Source organism: Nannospalax galili, unplaced genomic scaffold, assembly GCF_000622305.1.
Source record: "Nannospalax galili isolate Female #2095 unplaced genomic scaffold, S.galili_v1.0 scaffold212, whole genome shotgun sequence".
Classification (NCBI taxonomy): Eukaryota; Metazoa; Chordata; class Mammalia; order Rodentia; family Spalacidae; genus Nannospalax; species Nannospalax galili.
This window is the reverse complement of record NW_008333884.1, coordinates 3,541,566-3,558,755: the sequence shown is the minus strand read 5'-3', so window position 1 is coordinate 3,558,755 and position 17,190 is coordinate 3,541,566. Positions and strand designations below refer to the sequence as shown.

At 50.5% G+C, this 17,190-nt stretch overlaps 2 protein-coding genes across 4 annotated transcripts; both read right to left on the bottom strand.

Annotated features, from left to right (window-relative positions):
- Positions 1–2,417: 2,417 nt before the first annotated feature.
- Ovca2 (OVCA2 serine hydrolase domain containing) lies at positions 2,418–3,999 on the bottom strand. The gene is made up of 2 exons (XM_008828793.3): positions 3,793–3,999; positions 2,418–3,585 (listed from the first exon to the last, which is right to left on the bottom strand). The coding sequence occupies exons 1-2, from the start codon at positions 3,974–3,976 to the stop codon at positions 3,086–3,088; spliced, it is 684 nt and encodes a 227-aa protein (XP_008827015.1). The 5' UTR covers positions 3,977–3,999; the 3' UTR covers positions 2,418–3,085.
- On the bottom strand, positions 3,448–15,966 carry Dph1 (diphthamide biosynthesis 1). 3 transcript variants are annotated; one of them, XM_008828794.3, is made up of 13 exons: positions 15,815–15,966; positions 12,242–12,394; positions 12,062–12,125; positions 10,345–10,466; positions 9,009–9,166; positions 8,742–8,863; positions 6,993–7,061; positions 6,474–6,630; positions 6,252–6,352; positions 4,868–4,946; positions 4,372–4,512; positions 4,106–4,213; positions 3,448–3,585 (listed from the first exon to the last, which is right to left on the bottom strand). In XM_008828794.3, the coding sequence occupies exons 1-12, from the start codon at positions 15,873–15,875 to the stop codon at positions 4,124–4,126; spliced, it is 1,317 nt and encodes a 438-aa protein (XP_008827016.1). In that variant the 5' UTR covers positions 15,876–15,966; the 3' UTR covers positions 3,448–3,585; positions 4,106–4,123. The 3 variants fall into 3 exon arrangements, with proteins under 3 accessions (XP_008827016.1, XP_029417310.1, XP_029417309.1); XM_029561449.1 differs by lacking the exon at positions 3,448–3,585 and adding an exon at positions 3,910–4,035; XM_029561450.1 differs by lacking the exons at positions 12,062–12,125; positions 15,815–15,966 and having other exon boundaries at positions 12,242–12,372.
- Positions 15,967–17,190: the final 1,224 nt, after the last annotated feature.

Sequence of the window (17,190 nt, the reverse complement as noted above, 5' to 3'; positions counted from 1 at the left end):
ATCTTACATATTCACTGGGCTATATATATATGTTTGCAGTTTGGGGTTATGAGAGCAGACCCTAGCTCTGGGTCCTTGGGCAAATACTCTGTTACTAGGGTTAGTTAAGGGACTCTGCTAGGATACTCTTCCCAGAGCTTTAGAAATTCCAGAGGGAGAAAAGAATGCTAGGGGTATTTTGAAGAGGCCAAGTCCTTTGCAGATTGAACTCATCTGAAGAATGTGGTCAGAGGGTAGAAGCAGACAGCTGACTGTACAATGTTGCAATATTTGGTATCCTAGAGGGCATTTAGTGTAACCCTCCTACCCTATCCAACCATATTTTACCAATTGCCAGGCTGAGGCCAGATAGGATACTTAGCCCCTAGTGAGTGGTAGTTTCTGCTTATCTTCCTCAGGGCAGCAGAGAAACAATGACTAAAACCAGGTGCAGTGGTGTGCACCTGTGGTCCCAGCTACTCAGGAGGCTGAGGTTAACCCTTTGAGCCCAGGAGGTCCAGGATCAGACTGGGCAGCATAGTAGCATAGTACATCAAAAAAAAAAAGGTAGAGGGAATGACTAAAAACAGGCAACAGTGTGTGTTCTTTGAGTTGAATCATCCAACCTTGAGTTAGCTTTTCTGTGCCTGTTTCAATTGTAAAATTAGGTTACTAGGGTAATAACAGTACTAATCTCATGAAGTCATAAAATGAAACTAGGCAATAAAGGAGGCTAGGCTGGCGCTCTGTGGTAGTGTGTGGTAAGCATGCCTAGGCCCTGGGTTTGATTCCTGGTATCAAAACTAAATTAGGGGCTGGAGAGATGGCTCAGAAGTTAAAAACACTGGTTGTTCTTGCAAAAAACCCGGGTTCGAATCCCAGCACCCACATGGCAGCTAACAACTGTCGGTAACTCAGTTCCAGGGGATCCAATGGCCTCTTTTGTCCTCGCAGGCATTGCACGACACGACACGGGTGCACTTACCTACAGGCAGGCAATACACTCATACACATAAAAATAATAGATTTTTTTTTGGCCGGGCGTGGTGGTGCACGCCTTTAATCCCAGCACTCGGGAGGCAGAGGCAGGCGGATCTCTGAGTTCAAGACCAGCCTGGTCTACAGTGAGTTCCAGGCCAGCTGGGGCTACTGGGAGACCCTGTCTCAAAAAAGACCAAAAAAAAAAAACCAAAACAAACCAATAATAAATTAAAAACAAAAACAAAACAAAAACGAATAGACTGGTAAGGCTTCTGCCTGTCCCAAAGTCTGGTATACAGCTAGTATTCAATAAATGTTATTTCTAGACTTTGGACCTCATTTGCCTCAGCTAAATTGGAAATGTTAGAGCAGAGATTCCTCAAGGGACCTTGCTTTCCCTCCTCCCTAGGGGATTCTGAGTCACATTAGGGGTGCTTTCCTAATCACAAACATAACCAGAAATGTTTCTTCTACCCAAGGCAGAGGTTTTCCAATACATCAGCAATGACCAGGGACAGTCTGTCAAACAGGTCTACAGTTGGCTCCAGGAATGCAAGTTTAACAAATGCTCTCATGTAAGCAGTCCACAGAATCTGCATGTGGTAGCACTGAGGTACAGCCTGCACAAAGGGAGGTGACATATCCCACTTGTTGGGAGCCAGATCAATAACTTAGGCATTCTGAATTTGGGAGAAACCCTTAGTTCAAGCTTGAGCACTTCTGTTCCACCTAGGAAGGCTCTGCCCTAATCCTCTCTCCTCCCTTTCAATGTTAAGTCTGGGTTTAAAGACCATTCCCTGTGGATTTCCCCCTTTCCTTTAACCTTCACAGGACTCCCAAGCAGCAGTAACTGGGGAGTACAAGTCATCATTTTCCCCAGTTTGGCCACAGCTAAAGGGGGTAGCAGGTAAATCCAGCATTTAGAGATAAGCAAGGAATCCTAGTGGACCCAATCTAATAGTAATTCAGTCTGTTGCAGTCCCCTTTTGCCAAGAAACCTGTGAGACAAGAGCAAGGCAGAGACCAACTCACTTAACACACACTCTGTTATAAAGGGTTCTAAAACTGGGCCTTTTAGTAGTAATTCTGGTCTGTATCTTGAACCATGTCTGTGTGTGTAATTGTTAGAAGGATGGGCTGAGTATTTGTGCCAAACTTAACTCCTGTTCAGTTACTAAGTTCCCTGGGAGCTACTATGGCTTAGGACTAGACAGGACCTGTTCTGAAGTTTAAGGAATATCTTTCAGAGGCAGGAAAGAAGTCAAAGAGCAGTGTGTGTTGGTGTGCAGCAGGGAGGGCACTAAAAGCAAGAAAATGTCAGGAGGGGAGTCCCTAAAGCCCAGCGACTGACTCCACTCCCCAAGGGCAAACCAGCTGGGCTACTGAGGCCTTGGCTTTATCACATCAATGACAATTAGCATCAGTGTGAATAGCATTAATCTCAGAAACCCTGCAGATGGGGTCATTAGGAAAAGGCACTTTATTCTGTGCTGCCTTTGGTCTTTACCCAATATCTGGTACCATCCAACTCTTCAAGCTCAGAATTCAAAGGTGATAGGACAGTTATAAAAGAGAAAGTCAAAAACATAAGAGGGAAAAACAAGCCCCCACTCTCAGAGACTGGAATGTAGGACGCCTAAAAATCACGTAACCCAGGCAGAGTCTTGCTTGGTGTTCTCTTCCCCCAAACTCCTCAGATGCAAATTCTCTGATTCAGCCACCAAGACCTCTGGCTTCCTTAGTCTGGGATTCAAAATGTCCATCAAATATGTGTTCTAAGGGCTCATAAGTGGAAGTACTTCCCAGATTGGTGCTGCCCATTTGGCTGCTTACCAGGAGGGATAGTCACAGTCCAAACCATCACTTTGTGTGGCAGTCACGAAGGTGCCAGCCCCAGCTTGCCCATCACCTTCCTCTTAAGGGCTCGGGGGTCTTTTCATGTTTGAGTATCAAAGTCCATTAAGGCCTCCTGCTCCCCTTTACTCCAGGAATGGGCAGGGCTTATGTGAGTCCTGAGAACTGAAAGTTGTCTCCTAACTGGTCCTGGTGAGAACAGGACTGGCATCAGACAGCAGAGGCTGCTGGAACATAGTGTGGGGGAGATGCAGAGACAGTTGTTGATCCTTCACTCTGCAAACTGGTCCATGAACTTGAGATAGGCCTGCCGTTGGGATGCAGCTGCTGGAATGAAGTGACCACCAGGATGGGTGAGGGTGATGGCTCCAGGGAATCGGCTAGCCAATTGCATACTCTCCTGAGAAGGGATGACTCGATCAGTGTCCCCAAAAACATGAAGTGAAGGCAGTGACAAGGGGCTCTGCAGGATGGGTTCCTTGAGGTCAAGGCCCCGGGGGCAGAACCCTGACACAAGTATAACAAATCGCAGCAAGGGAAATCGGGGATCGCCTGCCTGACCCAGAGCACACACAAGAGCGGCTAGTGCAGCTCCCTGGCTGAAGCCCAGAAGTCCGTCAAAAGGCCCCCGCTTGTCTAGAGCCTGTGCCACCGTCCCCAGGGCCTCCTCCAGGCCCCTGCACACTGTGGGCTCTTCCAGCGCGGAGAAAACGTCTGCTTCCTGCTCAGAAAACCACCAACCTCGAGGCTGCTCCTCCGGAGCGCAGGGCCCTAGAAGCACGTGGAAGAGCATGCATCAGGCCAGGAGGATGGGAAAGGGCTGAGAGAGGGAGGCCGACTGGGGGCACAGGGGAGGAGGCCTGGAAGAAGGTGGACAGGGACCTGGGGGCGCAAGGCCGCGTCTGGGGCAGGGTGCCTGGGTGGGAGGTGAGAGGTGGGGTACATTAGGCCGGGCATTTCCCAGTAGGCCGGTCTTACCCGGGTCCGGCCCGGCGCCCTCGGGGCCCGCTGCCTCGGGGACAGGGTGCGGCCCGCTGAGGCACACGAGCTCGGCCCGGCCTCGCAGCGCCTTCCTCAGTGCTCCGGTCTTCTCACGGAAGCCGCGCTCGCTCTGCCGGAAGCCCGCCAAGCACAAGACCCTCAGCGGCTGCCGCGCCGCCATATTAGAGAGAAGCCGGCCACAAGCCCCGGAAGCGGGCTTTTCCCCAAGCGGAAGTGAATCTGTGAGAGGCGGGGCTAGCACCAGCCACACTCCAAAAACAAGCCTTGGAGAGGGCGGGCGGGGAAATACCTGCAGGTCATAGGTGCCTCAGGGAGCTGGCGGGGCGGCTTTCCGGTCGGTGTAGCTGCACCCCTCACAGGCCGCCGCAGGACCGGGGCCTCCGAACCCCTCTGGCACCTGAAGTCACAGACAAATCGAGGTCTGGTTCCTGCCACTTCCACGTGGCTCCATTGCATTTCCCCCAGCGGCCTCGGGGCGGCGGCCTTGGCACATGTTGCCAGGGCGGCAGCTCCCTCAGCTGCCTCTCCCCCCCCCACCCCGAAGTCCCCGCCTACCTTCCCCAGCCCTTGTGGGCCAGGGCCCTGGGGCTTGGCATCCCGGCCGTGGTTCACTGTCCACGGCCCTAAGCCGCTACTGGCATAGAAGTCCATGGGGTAGGACTGCTGCCAGGAAATGTCCCTCAGGGCCACGGACGCCTAGGGGAGAATAAGGCAACAACACCCCTGGGTTAAATTCAATCCTTACCCCGGCCTATGAAGGATTATATATTGCCCCCATACTGCAGAAAGGCAATGTGAGGATCAGAGAGGGCGAGACTGGCACAAAGCTAGGTGGAGTCGGCTGCAGTAGCTCAGGCCTTCCAGCACTCTAGAGACAGGCCAGGCTGACCTATAGGAGGCCTTGAAACAAAAAAGTGACTCAGCAGGGCAGTGGCTTAGCTGAACCTGTGACCCTAAGTGCTGCTTGCTCACCTGTGCCAGCCATCCCAGAGCCCTCCCTTGACAGGAGGTATAAAACCCACTGCAGCAGATTTTCAAAATTTGGTGTTACCTCGTAGGGTGTCAGCAGTGGTTTGGGAAAGGCTGAACCCCAATCAATGGAGAGCCGTGGACATGCCACCTGCACCCACCTATGAAAGGAAATCAGACATGAGATGAGAGCCACCTCTCTCTGGGACACCACACTGAACATCCCCGTCCCAACATGCCTATTAATCAACAGAATTTATTAATCCTAAAGACTGTTGTTACCTATTGCTGTCTAGAATACCATACTGCTGGGCTGGAAGATAGCTCAGTTGGTAAAAGAGTACCTTGCAAGCCAAGGACTTGAGCTTTTGGAACCCAAAATGTATAGACAGTGCCTGAGGATCAACACTGGGGCTCCATAAGCAATGATGCATGCGCATGCATGTACACACACACACACAAAAAAAGAAAAATTAATTTTGAGAGGATCAAACTCATCAGGCTTCCTTAACAAATGCTTTTACCTGCTGAGCCATTTCACCACTCCTTTAAAAACTCTGAGGGCAGCTCATTTGTAATCATGTCTCTAGAACCAAATTTAGTACACTGTACGGTGCAGGTGCTCTCATACTCATCTCACTGGAACCACTGGTATATTGCCTCTGCCTGAGTCCCAAAGCCAGACAAAGTAGGTGGCCCATGGTTAAAGATGGTGCCTGGGGGCTGGAGAGATGGCTCAGCAGTTAAGAACACTGGATGTTCTTGCAGAAGACCGGGTTCGAATTCCAGCACCCACATGGCAGCTAACAACTGTCCCTAACTCCAGTTCCAAGGGATCTGACAGCCTTTTCTGTCCTCCACAGGCATTACACGACATGGGTGCACTTACCTACATGCAGGCAATACACGCATACACATCAAAAATAAAAAAATAGGGGCTGGAGAGATGGTTCAGGGGTTAAGGGCACTGACTGCTCTTGCAGAGGACCTGGGTTTGAGTCCCAGCACCCACATGGTGGCCACAACCTGTCCTTAACTCCAGTGCCAGGGGAATCCGAAGCCCTCTTCTGACCTCCGCAGCATCGCACAACACAGGTGCACTCACATACATGCAGGCAATACATTTATAAAATATATATAGCCGGGCGTGGTGGTGCACGCCTTTAATTCCAGCACACAGGAGGCAGAGGCAGGCAGATCTTTGTGAGTTCAAGGCCAGCCTGGTCTACATAGGACAGCTGGGGCTGCAGAGAGACCCTGTCTCAAAAAGCACCCCCCCCAACAAAAAAAAATATATAAAGATGGTGCCTGAAGGGTAAGTGCTTGGTAAATATTAAATTTTCATGACCATGTATACAATTCCCATTGACTACAACCATAAGTATGCTGGGCAGAACCCTGTTTCTAACCCTGTTTCTAAGCTTCCTTAGCCAGCAGGGCTACATAGATGAGGTGAGGAAACTCACACATCCACTCCAGGAAGTAGACTGAGCTTGCCAGGGAAAATCTCAGAGAGTAGCAGCCTTACAAAGGGAAGTCCCAAAGCTCGGAGCCGAGATTCCAAGTGCTGTTGGGAGAGGGAGGCTAAGCTGTGATAAAGCAGCCAAAACTAGATACTTTGGTCTACTGATTTTCTCAGCTGCTTTCCTGTCAGCCCCCTCCTCCAGATGCCATCTCAGCCCTCTCACCTCCAGGATCTTGGGACTGCCCTGGCGACCCAAAGTGCCCAGAATAAGGCCCCATGATTTAGCTGAACGGGCAGTGGCTATGGCTTCCTGGCGAGTGGTCTGCATGAGCTGATGGTCATAGTACTCTCTGGTTAGGACTTTGCTGTATGGATCATACCTGGAAAAGAAGTTGCCAGGGTCACTGTGACAGCCCAGAGTCATGCTGTCTAAGTGGCTCCTGACACAAGATATAAGCAGGTAATTGGGAAATCTGGCCCTAGACAGGAACAAGGATTGTTACTGGGGAGCTTAGTCCCACAGCTAGAGCAGGTGAGAATGGGAGAGTGTTTTAGGAGCTTGGTGTGAATCCTAGCGGGGACAAGAACAGCCCTGGGCCTAAAGGCCAGATGTAGGAGTCAGGTACCTCAGATCCTTAAGATGCCATTTAGTGGCCATGGATGGAGGATGGTTCAGCCTACTGAGGGCCTCCGGGGCAGACTCTCACCCCTCCACTGCTGCTCAGCCCCACTCAACCCATACCTGTAGGCAGGGACATTGGGGTTGGCAATCATAACAGACTCCAGATGGAAACGGCCATCTCCAAGATACCTGCAGGGTAGAAGAGGCTGTAAGTATGGCATGGGGTAGCAAAAGCAGTGCTCTGGCTTTCAGGTAGGTCCAGAGGACTGAGATCTCAGCTGCCCATACTGCTGATTCTGTGGTAACACAGTCACCATTTCACCTCTTGGACCCTCAGTTTTCTCATATGGAAAGGGAAGAGCTGGACTTAGATGCCTAGGAGACACCTCTAGCTGCAGAGTCTTCTAAAGGAAGAGTTAAGGAAGTGCCAAGGCCACAGAAAGGCCACTTGAACTCTGGAGACCCTAATATGAAAACTGGGGACAGGTTCTTCTTTATCAAGCGCAATACGAATGTGAGAAATCATGTTCAGGATGTCATCCATACTATAAATGAGGTTCCAGTGTAAACACTGGCTATTCTCTCCCCAAAGCAACTCTGGGTCCAGAAATGAGTTATAACGACAGCCTATTTCTTGTACTTGTGCCTTTTGAATTCCAGGCCTGGACTAAAAACCTAAATATTAAAACACCTACAATATCCCCACTGTACAGGAGATATACCCGAGGTTTAGGGATGTTAGGGCCCTTGCGTAAAGCTACACAGCTGTCAAGCAGTGTTCTTGAGACTTGATGCCAGGCTTTACCACTAGGTTGTACCAAATGTGCCCTAGGAGATGCCATCTTTCACACAGCCTGGGGAGCAAAGCCCTCAAGACTCCAGAGCTTGTAAGATAATCCATCCATGGCAGCTGCTTCTCTCTCTCATGGAGACCATACCTCCTTTTGGTGAATGGCCAGCACTCAGGGTATCCCTCTCTCAACACACATCTTGAAGCCCAAGGGTAGGCATCCTTTTGGCTTAGGGTTATGAAGGCATAAGAACATGGGGCATGCCCTTCAGGGAGCAGGGATGCCAGGTTTGGGTTGGTGTGGGCCTGTTAGGGGTAGGGGTATCCAATGTGGGTTTAGTAAAACCAGTATCCAAAGCTCCCAGAGGTGGAGCTGAGTCAGAGTTTCCCTCCCTTCTTTCCTGCCGTTAGCAAGGAACTGGCTTCCCTCCCCAGTCCCTCCCAGCCGGAGGAGATGTTGGGTCTGAAGCTGGTTGCATTCACACAACATTAAGCATTTCCATTACCTAAAATAATTAGGCAGCAGGAGACACACTGCTCCTGCTTGTTAGCTGTCCGGATGCTAAATTAATGGGGATGCAGCCTGGGCGTGCCCATCCATCTTCTCCAATTATATTCCCTCTGCTTCTACCCACCCTGATTTCCTCCCATCCCCAGTCAGGCTCTCCGATTTCTATCCCCACCCTAGGCACAATTTTTCTGGATGAAGGACATAACACTGGAGAGAGAGCCAGTAATCTGAAATATAGTCAATATTTGGTCCCCATTTTGCAGAGTGACTTTGAACACACAGGTTAGGAGCTTTAGACTCAAGTTTCTTTTCCCGTATAAGCCTCAGGCTCTTTCCTTTCCTGATTGCCTTTCTTTTCTTTTTTTTTTTTTTTTGGTCTTTTTTGAGACAGGGTCTCCTTGTAGCCGCAGCTGGCCTGGAACTCACTATGTAGACCAGGTTGGCCTCAAACTCACAAAGATCCACCTGCCTCTGCCTCCCAAGTGCTGGGATTAAAGGCGTGTGCCACCACGCCTGGCCTGAGTGGATTTCTTATGTCTCTACAAACTAGCCCCCATTTTTAACTTACACAACAGCTTCTATCTCCTTGGGTAGTCGAGGGGATGTACATCCTAGGATCTCCCCAGGTGACAGGGGCTTGCACTGTGGGACACTCACATGATACTCAGCTTTCAGCTCCTTCGCAGCTGCCTGTAATGATAAGGAAGGGAAGCAAGTAGCTGGGGGAAAGCCAAGGCCAGAGGAACAGTCCAGAGCACCCAACACGGGACTTCAGGAGCAGCTGAAGTGGCCTCTGTCTGCCCCACAAGATGCTAGTGGTCCCCAATCTACTCACCTGCAAAGTTGACACAAACTGAATAGTGCTGACCAGAGCAAGTGAACTGCCTGGAGGAAAGGTGAGACGGACAGAGTCTAGGAGGTGGAGAGTGTCTATCCGAATGTCCACAAAGACATACAGCACCCGGAAGTCTTGGACTGAGGTGTCCATGGGAACTGGAAAAAAGAGTTCAGGACAGTGTTTTGGAAGGCAGTAGGAGCATGGGGCCTGGTTCAGCCTCAGCCCTAGTCTCAGAGCAGCCAGGGCAGTGGCTTCAGCCTGGGGAGAGAATGAGGGATTAGGGGAGAGGGCAGGGCCACAGATCCCTTCCCTGGAAGTCTGTGACTTGGCTGGGGACCCAGCCTCTTCTAGCAACTACAGCCTTTCAAACACCAGCATCTGCCATGTATGGTGGCTCAAACTTAAAATCCTAGCAGTTGGGAGTCTGAGGCAGGAGGATTGCTCCAGGTTCTAGACTTTCCTGGGCTACACAGTGAGACTATGTCTTAAAAAACAAACAAAAGGGCTGGATACCTCAGCGGTTAAGAGCAGTTGCTGCTCTTCCAAAGGAAGAGGGTTCAGTTTCCAGCCTCCTCTTCCATCTTGCATGACATGAGTGCACTTACATACATGCAGTCAAAACACTGTTTTATTAAAGAATAATAATAAAAGTGGAGCGTGGTAGCATAGGCCTTTAATTCCAGCACTTGGGAGGCAGACACAGGTGGATCTCTGTGAGTTCAAGGTCAGTCTGGTCTATATAGCGAGTCCCAGGCCAGCTGGAGCTACAGGGAGAACCTGTCTCAAAAAGACCAAAATGGGTTGGAGAGATAGTTCAGTGGTTAAGACCTGGGTTCAGATCCCAGCACCCACATGGCAGTTAACAACGTCCTTAACTCCAGTTCCAGGGAATCCAACACCATCTTCTGACCTCTAAGGGCACTGCACAACATGGGTGTACTTACATATATGCAAGCAACACACTCATACACATTAAAAATAAGTTTTTTAAAAAACAAGACCAAAACAAAACAAAGCCCAGCTGCTAGGAGGCAGAGGCAGGCAGATCTCAGTGAGTTCAAGACCAGCCTGGTCTACATAGTGAGTTTTAGGCCAGTCAGGGCTACATAGTAAAACCCTGACTCAAAACAAAAAAACAAAGGAAAGAAAAACATCGAACATCCACAACTGAGACAGTTAGTGTGATTTCCAAGGCAACCAAATCCGAAGGAAGGCCAAGGCCATCCCAGAAACCAAAAAGGACTTAGGGAGAGCTTAAGGAGAGCTAGCAGACCCCATGGTGGATAATTAGCCTGCCTCCCTACCAATATTCACATGTCCCAGCCCACCATACCCAAACAGCTGTGGCCATAGTGCACCAAGAAGTCGACATCCAGGGCCCTTGCAGTAAAGTCATCAACACAGCAAGCCCCGTAGGTCACATCACCCATCACCATCACTTCAGCCTTTGTGAACCTGTAGGGATGGAGGTGGGGAAAAATGGAACAGTGACACAAGGAATGAGGTGGGAGACAGTGCTAACTCTGGAGGTGTCTCAGGACCCAGCTCCTCTTTCTCCACATCTTCCAATTCCTTGGGTTGGCAGCTGCCAACCAAGAGTAGGAGGGTTGCAGCTGCCACCTCCCTCAGCCCTGGCAGCAGCTCCTGGAACAGTTGCTGTATTAGGATATGTCTGCAGCACCCTGTCCAGGCTCAGACTGCAAGAAGGAGCCCTAACCCTCAGCCATGCATGAATGGAGTCCAACACAGATCCCCAAAGTTCTGACTCATCCTACACAAGGCAGCAAGTGATATACACATACCTGAAAGAAAAAAATAAAAATAAAAACCCCCCGTCCCACACCTTGGCATTCATGGGCATGGATATATGGATACAAATGACCTCTCACCCAGACCCCACTATGTCTGTTTCTACCTACAGACAAGGCCATTGGTGCCCAGGATGAGGGGAGGCTCCCCTCAATAGAACACGGCACTGCCCACACTGCTCATGCATCAGGAAGAGGGGGGCTCTGATCAGCACATTGTTATGAAATCTGCTGCCAGGACTGAATCACTGAGGCGGGAAGAGGTGCAAGGTAGGAAAGACCCTGTACCCCCTAAACTCACCAGAGCAGAAGGTGGAGCTCTTCTAGAAAGAGACCGCACCTGGGGTATAGAACCTGACTCTGTGACTGGGTTCACCCATTCTTCCTCTGGGGTGCAGTGGGAGAAGCTGAGCTACTGCCAGTCAGCCCCCTCCTCCGCCCCCTTCCCCAAATCAGGCTGTGCACAGAAGCAGATTATTCAGCTCCTCAGAATGCAGCCCAGGCTCTGAGTCAGCCAGAGCACTTAATTTTTTATAGATTAAAATGTATGCAAATTGGCCTGAGCCCCAGAGAGCATCCCCAAGGGGCAAGAGGGTGGGAGCAGGGAAGTGGGTCTGAGGCAGCAGGAAGGAGGAGGGGGATGGCAGCAGCAGGGAAGTGGGAGGGTTCCCAGCACGAGATGACCTCCCCTTTCTTCATTCCCCATCCTGTGCTCATGCTGGTTCCAGATGGCTGAGCAATCACAACCCCCACCCTCACCCCCACCAAGGGATGGCTCATTGTCTTGAAGAAACTTAGGAGGGGGTAGGGGAACTGAATACCATCCCCTAACATCGCTTTCCTCTGCCACCCTTGCTCACTCCAACCAAATATGAGGCTTCAGAAAAAGATGCACTCTCTTCAAGGACCCCAGCCTCTCACCCCTCCACTCCACCTCCAACCTGACAGCCAAACCCCTGAGTCCATTTCAGGGTCAGCTTTTTAGGTTCCTCCCAGGTCCTACCAGCTGGGCCTAGAGACTGGAATTAACTTCTTTCATTTTGCCCAGATTGTATAGGGGAGGAGAAATTTACATGGACAAACAGGGTTCTCAGCAAGCTGCAAGTTTTGTTTTGAGTTGCTTCCTTTGTGTGTATATGCTAGTAGGAGGTTTAGGGGTTAGGCAGAGGTCCAGAAAAGAAAATGACAGGCAAGACTATAATGGGCAAAGGCTCAGCTTGCTCTCCAGTGGCCAAACCTCACCTTTCCAAGATATCCACAATGGTGCAGGCGAAGAGGAGGAGGCCTTCCGGCATTTGTAAGGCCACTGCAAGACAGCAGATGTGAAAAACAGAGGGCTAGAAGAGGCTGGGTGACATGGCCCCACATCTGGACAGGCAACCTTCCCAACCCCAACTCGGGCTAAATGCTTTGGGGGCTCACCCTTCTTGGCCTGGGCTTGTTGGATCCTCCAGACGGTCTTGGGGATTTCAAAGTTGTAGTTAGAAGGCAAGGTTTGTATGGCTGCCTGTAGCTGGGGATTGTTCAGAATCTCAGGGGGGATCTGATTGGCCATTCGGCCCCGAGGGACCCGACCTAGAACAAATATAATGCATGAGTCCATATCTGCTCTAGACCACAGAACAGCTAGACCCAGTTAAGCTGTTAACTCCAAGTTGAAGGCCAAGATTCCAGACATAAAGGATGCTGACCCAGCTTTTCCTCCAACTGAATTCATCCTTCGGGTGGAGACAGCCCATAAACAGAAGGAAATCTGCATAATTTTTTTTTTTTGAAACAGGGTCTCCCTGTAGCCCCAGCTGTCCTGGAACTCACTATATAGGCCAGGCTGGCCTCAAACTCACAGAGCTCCTCCTGCCTCTGCCTCTCAGAGTGCTGGGATTAAAGGTGTGGGCCACCACACCCAGCTGGAAATCTGCATTAATTAACCTCTATGCTGTGAGATTATTGGCAGCCACCAATAGGTGGCTCACCCTTCACCTCAGGAGAGTAGAAATGACATGAAGACCAAGGAACAAAGGGGAGTGAGTCTCTGGTCACACAATTCAAGTCCCCTGACTAAGCCCACATTGGTTAATTTATGCAATCTTCCCTCTCCTCATTTAAAAGGGCAATAAAGCTGGGCATGTCAGTACACCTGAACACACAGATGTGTACAGGTATGCACACCTGTAATCCCAGCACTCAGAAAGCTGAGACAAGAGAATCAAGAGTTCAAGGCCAGCTAGGCCTACTTAGTAAGACCTTGTCTCAAAAAAACAAAAATCAGGGCAACCTGGGTTCAGATCCCTGGCAACCACATAAAAAGCATGTAAAAAGCTGGGCATGATAATGCACCTGCAATCCCAGAGCTGGATAGGCAGAGACAGAAGAATTCTTGGGGCTTGCTAGCCAGCCAGTCTAGCCGAATCAATGAGCTCCAGTTTCAATGGGAGACTGTGAATCAAAAAATGAAGGTAAGAGGGGGATGAGAGATGAGAGATGGCTCTGCAGTTAAGAGTTCTTGCTGCTCTTGCAGAGGACCAAGTTTGGTTCCCAGCACCCATGTTGGGTGGCTCCAGGGGAATGAACACCCTCTTTTGTCTGTGGGTATCTATGCATAAATTTACACACACAGAGATTCACACACATAAATAAAATTTTAAAATAAATTAAGGTAGAGGGTGGGAGAGATAGCTCAGCAGGTAAAGGTGCCTGCCTCCAAGCCTGAGGACCTGAGTTTAGTTCCCAGAACCCCCATGGTAGAAGGAGAGAACTCTCATGGGTTATCCTCTGATCTCCACATGCACACTGTGATACATGCATCCCCACACACTCACACACAAATGTAAAATAAAAAAAATTTTTTTTTTTTTTGTCTGAGACAGGGTTTCCTTATGGCCCCAGCTGGCCTGGAACTCATTATGTAGACCAGGCTGGCCTTGAACTCACAGAGATCCACCTGCCCCTGCCCCCTGAGTGCTGGGATTAAAGGCATGCACCACCACATCTGGCCAAATGTAAAAAAAAAAAAAAAATCTTAATTAAAAAAAAAAATGAAGTTGAAAAACAATGGAGGAAGATAAAACATTGACTTCTAGCCTTACTCACACATGTACATGTACACACACACACACACACATACAAGTCAGTTGCGCCTGGTAGAGAAGGCCTGTAATCCTTAGTTGCTTAGGAAACTGAGGCAGAAAAATCAAAAGTTCACAGCTAGCTGGGCAACTTACTGAGACCTGCCTCAAAATGAAAAGTGAAGAAGGGTAATAGTTGTAAATCTCAGCGGCAGGGTGCTTGACTAGCATACACAAAGTCCTGGGTTCAATTCCCAGTAGCACTGTGTGTGTGTGTGTGTGTGTGTGTGTGTGTGTGTGTGTGTGCGTGTGTAATTTTTTATGTTTTTTTTTGCTGGGCATGGTAGCTCATGCCTATAATCCAAGCACTTAGGGTCTGAGGCCAACCTAGGCTACAGTGAGACCTTGTCTCAAAAAAACATTTTCTTAAAGCTAATAAACAACATTGCTAGGTTCGGTGGTGCACGCCTTTAAACTCAGCAGAAGCCAGCCTGGTCTAAAGTGAGTTCCAGGTTGTCTGAGACTACAGGAGACCTGTCTCAAAAAACCAAAAAACACCCTCCCCCACAAAAAAACAAAGAAATATTAACCTAGGAAGAACAGAAAAACACTTTAGCCAGGTTAGTGGACAGACAAGAACAGAAGAGTGACCTTGCTCTTTTGGAGCTGGCAGTCTAGCAGGCGCAGAGAGGTATACAAACAACCCTTTGAATAAAAGAGGCTCAGTGGGTGTAAGAGCCTGCTACCAAGCCTGAGGACTTGAGCTCCATCCCTGGGACCCACATGGTGGAAGGCAAGACCGACTTCCACAGGTGCTGTGGCACACACATGCTCCCCCACCCCCACTAAATAAATAAATGTTTTGGTTTTTTTTTTGTCTTTTTGAGACAGGGTCTCCCTGTAGCCCCAGCTGGCCTGGAACTCACTATGTAGACCAGGCTGGCCTTGAACTCATGAAGATTTGCCTGCCTCTGCCTCCCAAGTGCTAGGATTAAAGGCGTGCACCACCACGCCCGGCATAAAAAAATGTTTTTAAAAATTCAATTCCTGATTTTAAAAAAAGAGGAAGAAAAGACTGAGGCACTTTGGCAAGGCTGCATCCCTTAACCTGGGCATCCTACTCTCTGCAGCACAATTTGGCTCACCCTTTGCATATCTCTTTAAGAGCCAAAGAGTTTAGAAATACAAAAAGGCAAGAAATTAATTTAGACAGTGAGTACCTACTGAGCCTGTATGACTACCAGAACTTCTGCTAGGGTCCCAAGCATCCTCCCAGATATGTGTTTTCACCCATTTGGGGGATGGGAGGAGGGGCCAATGGTGGCTGAGGCCCTGAAACATTTGCGAATTACCACTGTTAGTTTTTTGTCAGTTGTTTCAATGGCCTTGGACAACTAACTCGGACTCCCTGGGACTCTTGTAGAACCTCTTCTGACAGGCCCAAGTCTCTTGTGGTCTTTGGGGCGTGGGAGCTGCTGGCCTTAGGCTTCCGTAGGCACCTCCTCCTTGATCAAACAGCTGTCATCTTTTGTTTACATCAGTATTCCTCCAGGTAGACTGTGAGGTTCTTAGACTTGGGCTGGATTCTAGTCGCCGCACCTAGCACAGGCCTGGCATTTAGTGGCTGCTCAGCTAGTGCCTGGTAAAGGTTATCAAGGCCCTCTTCCCATTAAAAAAAAAAAAAAGGCATTCCCAAGAGTACATTTGTGAGACTCCTTGCAAGAGGCCTGGTCCTTCCCTCCCTGTGGTCACTTTCGGTGTCTGTCTACCCAGCCCAGGGACGGTGTGGTTCTAGGGCAGCTCTAGAAGACCAGTCCCCTGGGGCTCTGGTGGGGCCCGGCTAACAGCGAATGGGGACTTCCGGGTCTCCTGTACTTGGAGGGCCCACCCGAGATGTGAGGACTGGAGGCCGCAGCGTTGCAGCACCCACCTCTGCCAGGGCCGACTCGGCTGCCCAGCTCCGATGCCTCGGACACCACCAGCGCCGCCATCACCCTCCAGCCCACGTGGGGACCAAAAAGGCAGCGCAGGAAGATCGCGGAGAGCACAGGCAGTACGGTCGAACACCGATCGGCCAGCGAAGGGCGGCGACTCTAGTAGGGCGGAGGCTAGAAAGGAGGAGATGTGGGCGGAGCTACAACAGGCCCCATTAAGCCCAAAAGGTCTGGACTCTCCGAGTCCCCTAGTGGTCGCCGGCCACCACTACGGCCTCGTGCGCGACCTTGTCCTCCCACTCCCTTCCCACGCCAGGCTCAAAGCTGGCACTCCCAAACGAGTGCGTCCCTGTATGCCAGCGTGAGTTCTGTTGCCTGGCTCTTGGGAGGTGGAGCACCCAACCAGGTCTTCCTGTTGCTCCCCACCTTCACTGTCTCCTGATGCAAGAATGTCAGCCCAGCAAGGACACAGTCCCTACCTCAGTGCCGTCCGACCAGGATGGAGCTGAGGACCTACCAGCCCAGCTCCAAGTTGAGATTTTGGTGTGGATTTCTGGAGCCCACCATGTGGAAGGTTGACCGGTAGGGGGTTAGGGGGGAAAGCTGGCACTCCAGGGGGAGGTCAGAAACTGAGGGGGCTTTCCTGGAAGGGAGGGCAGCCTGAGGCCTCCCATTCTCTAAACCTTCTGGATCCTGGCCAGTCTTTGTCCTGTCTAGGCTGCTCCTTAGGTGTAGACAGCCTTTCTTGATCAGTGGACTGCATTCCTGGGACCCCCAAAGAGAAGGCTGAGCAGTCAGTGAGACAGCCTTACCTCTGGAAGAGCAAAGCACCTGCAGGACTGACCCTCAGCAGTCTGCCCCATGCAGCAATGGTCCCCCAGGGCTGTGTTGTCCCAGCCCCATCCACCTCTCTCTGCAGTGGTTCTGTGAGCACAGCTGGCCCTTTAAGGCAGCTCTGTGGCCTCAGGCTTCCCTGGAGGCCCTCCCTGCTTGGAAACCCCAAATTAAGGTGCAGAGAGATGTGAAAACAAGCAGCCAGGGACAGGCCCTGCCATGGGGGCTGCCCAGAGGAGAGATGGGTAGGCAGACTGGGAGTGAGCAGCCAAGGAAGGAGGTAGAAGGGGGTCAGTGCCCCCTCAGGCCCTGGCACCCTCAGTACAAATACAGCTTGGCCTAGAAAGCAGTCAGCATGGGTCTCAGGAACAACCTTTCACCTTGATAAGCATCTATCTTGGGCTCCCATCACTGTCCAGCTTCTCTGGACAGCTACCCCACACACCCCAGTCAGTGCAGGATCTGAATTCCAAGAACTCACTCTGGACCTTTGTCACATTAAGGCCCAATCTGCTTGTTGGAAGCTTCAGTTGTGTCT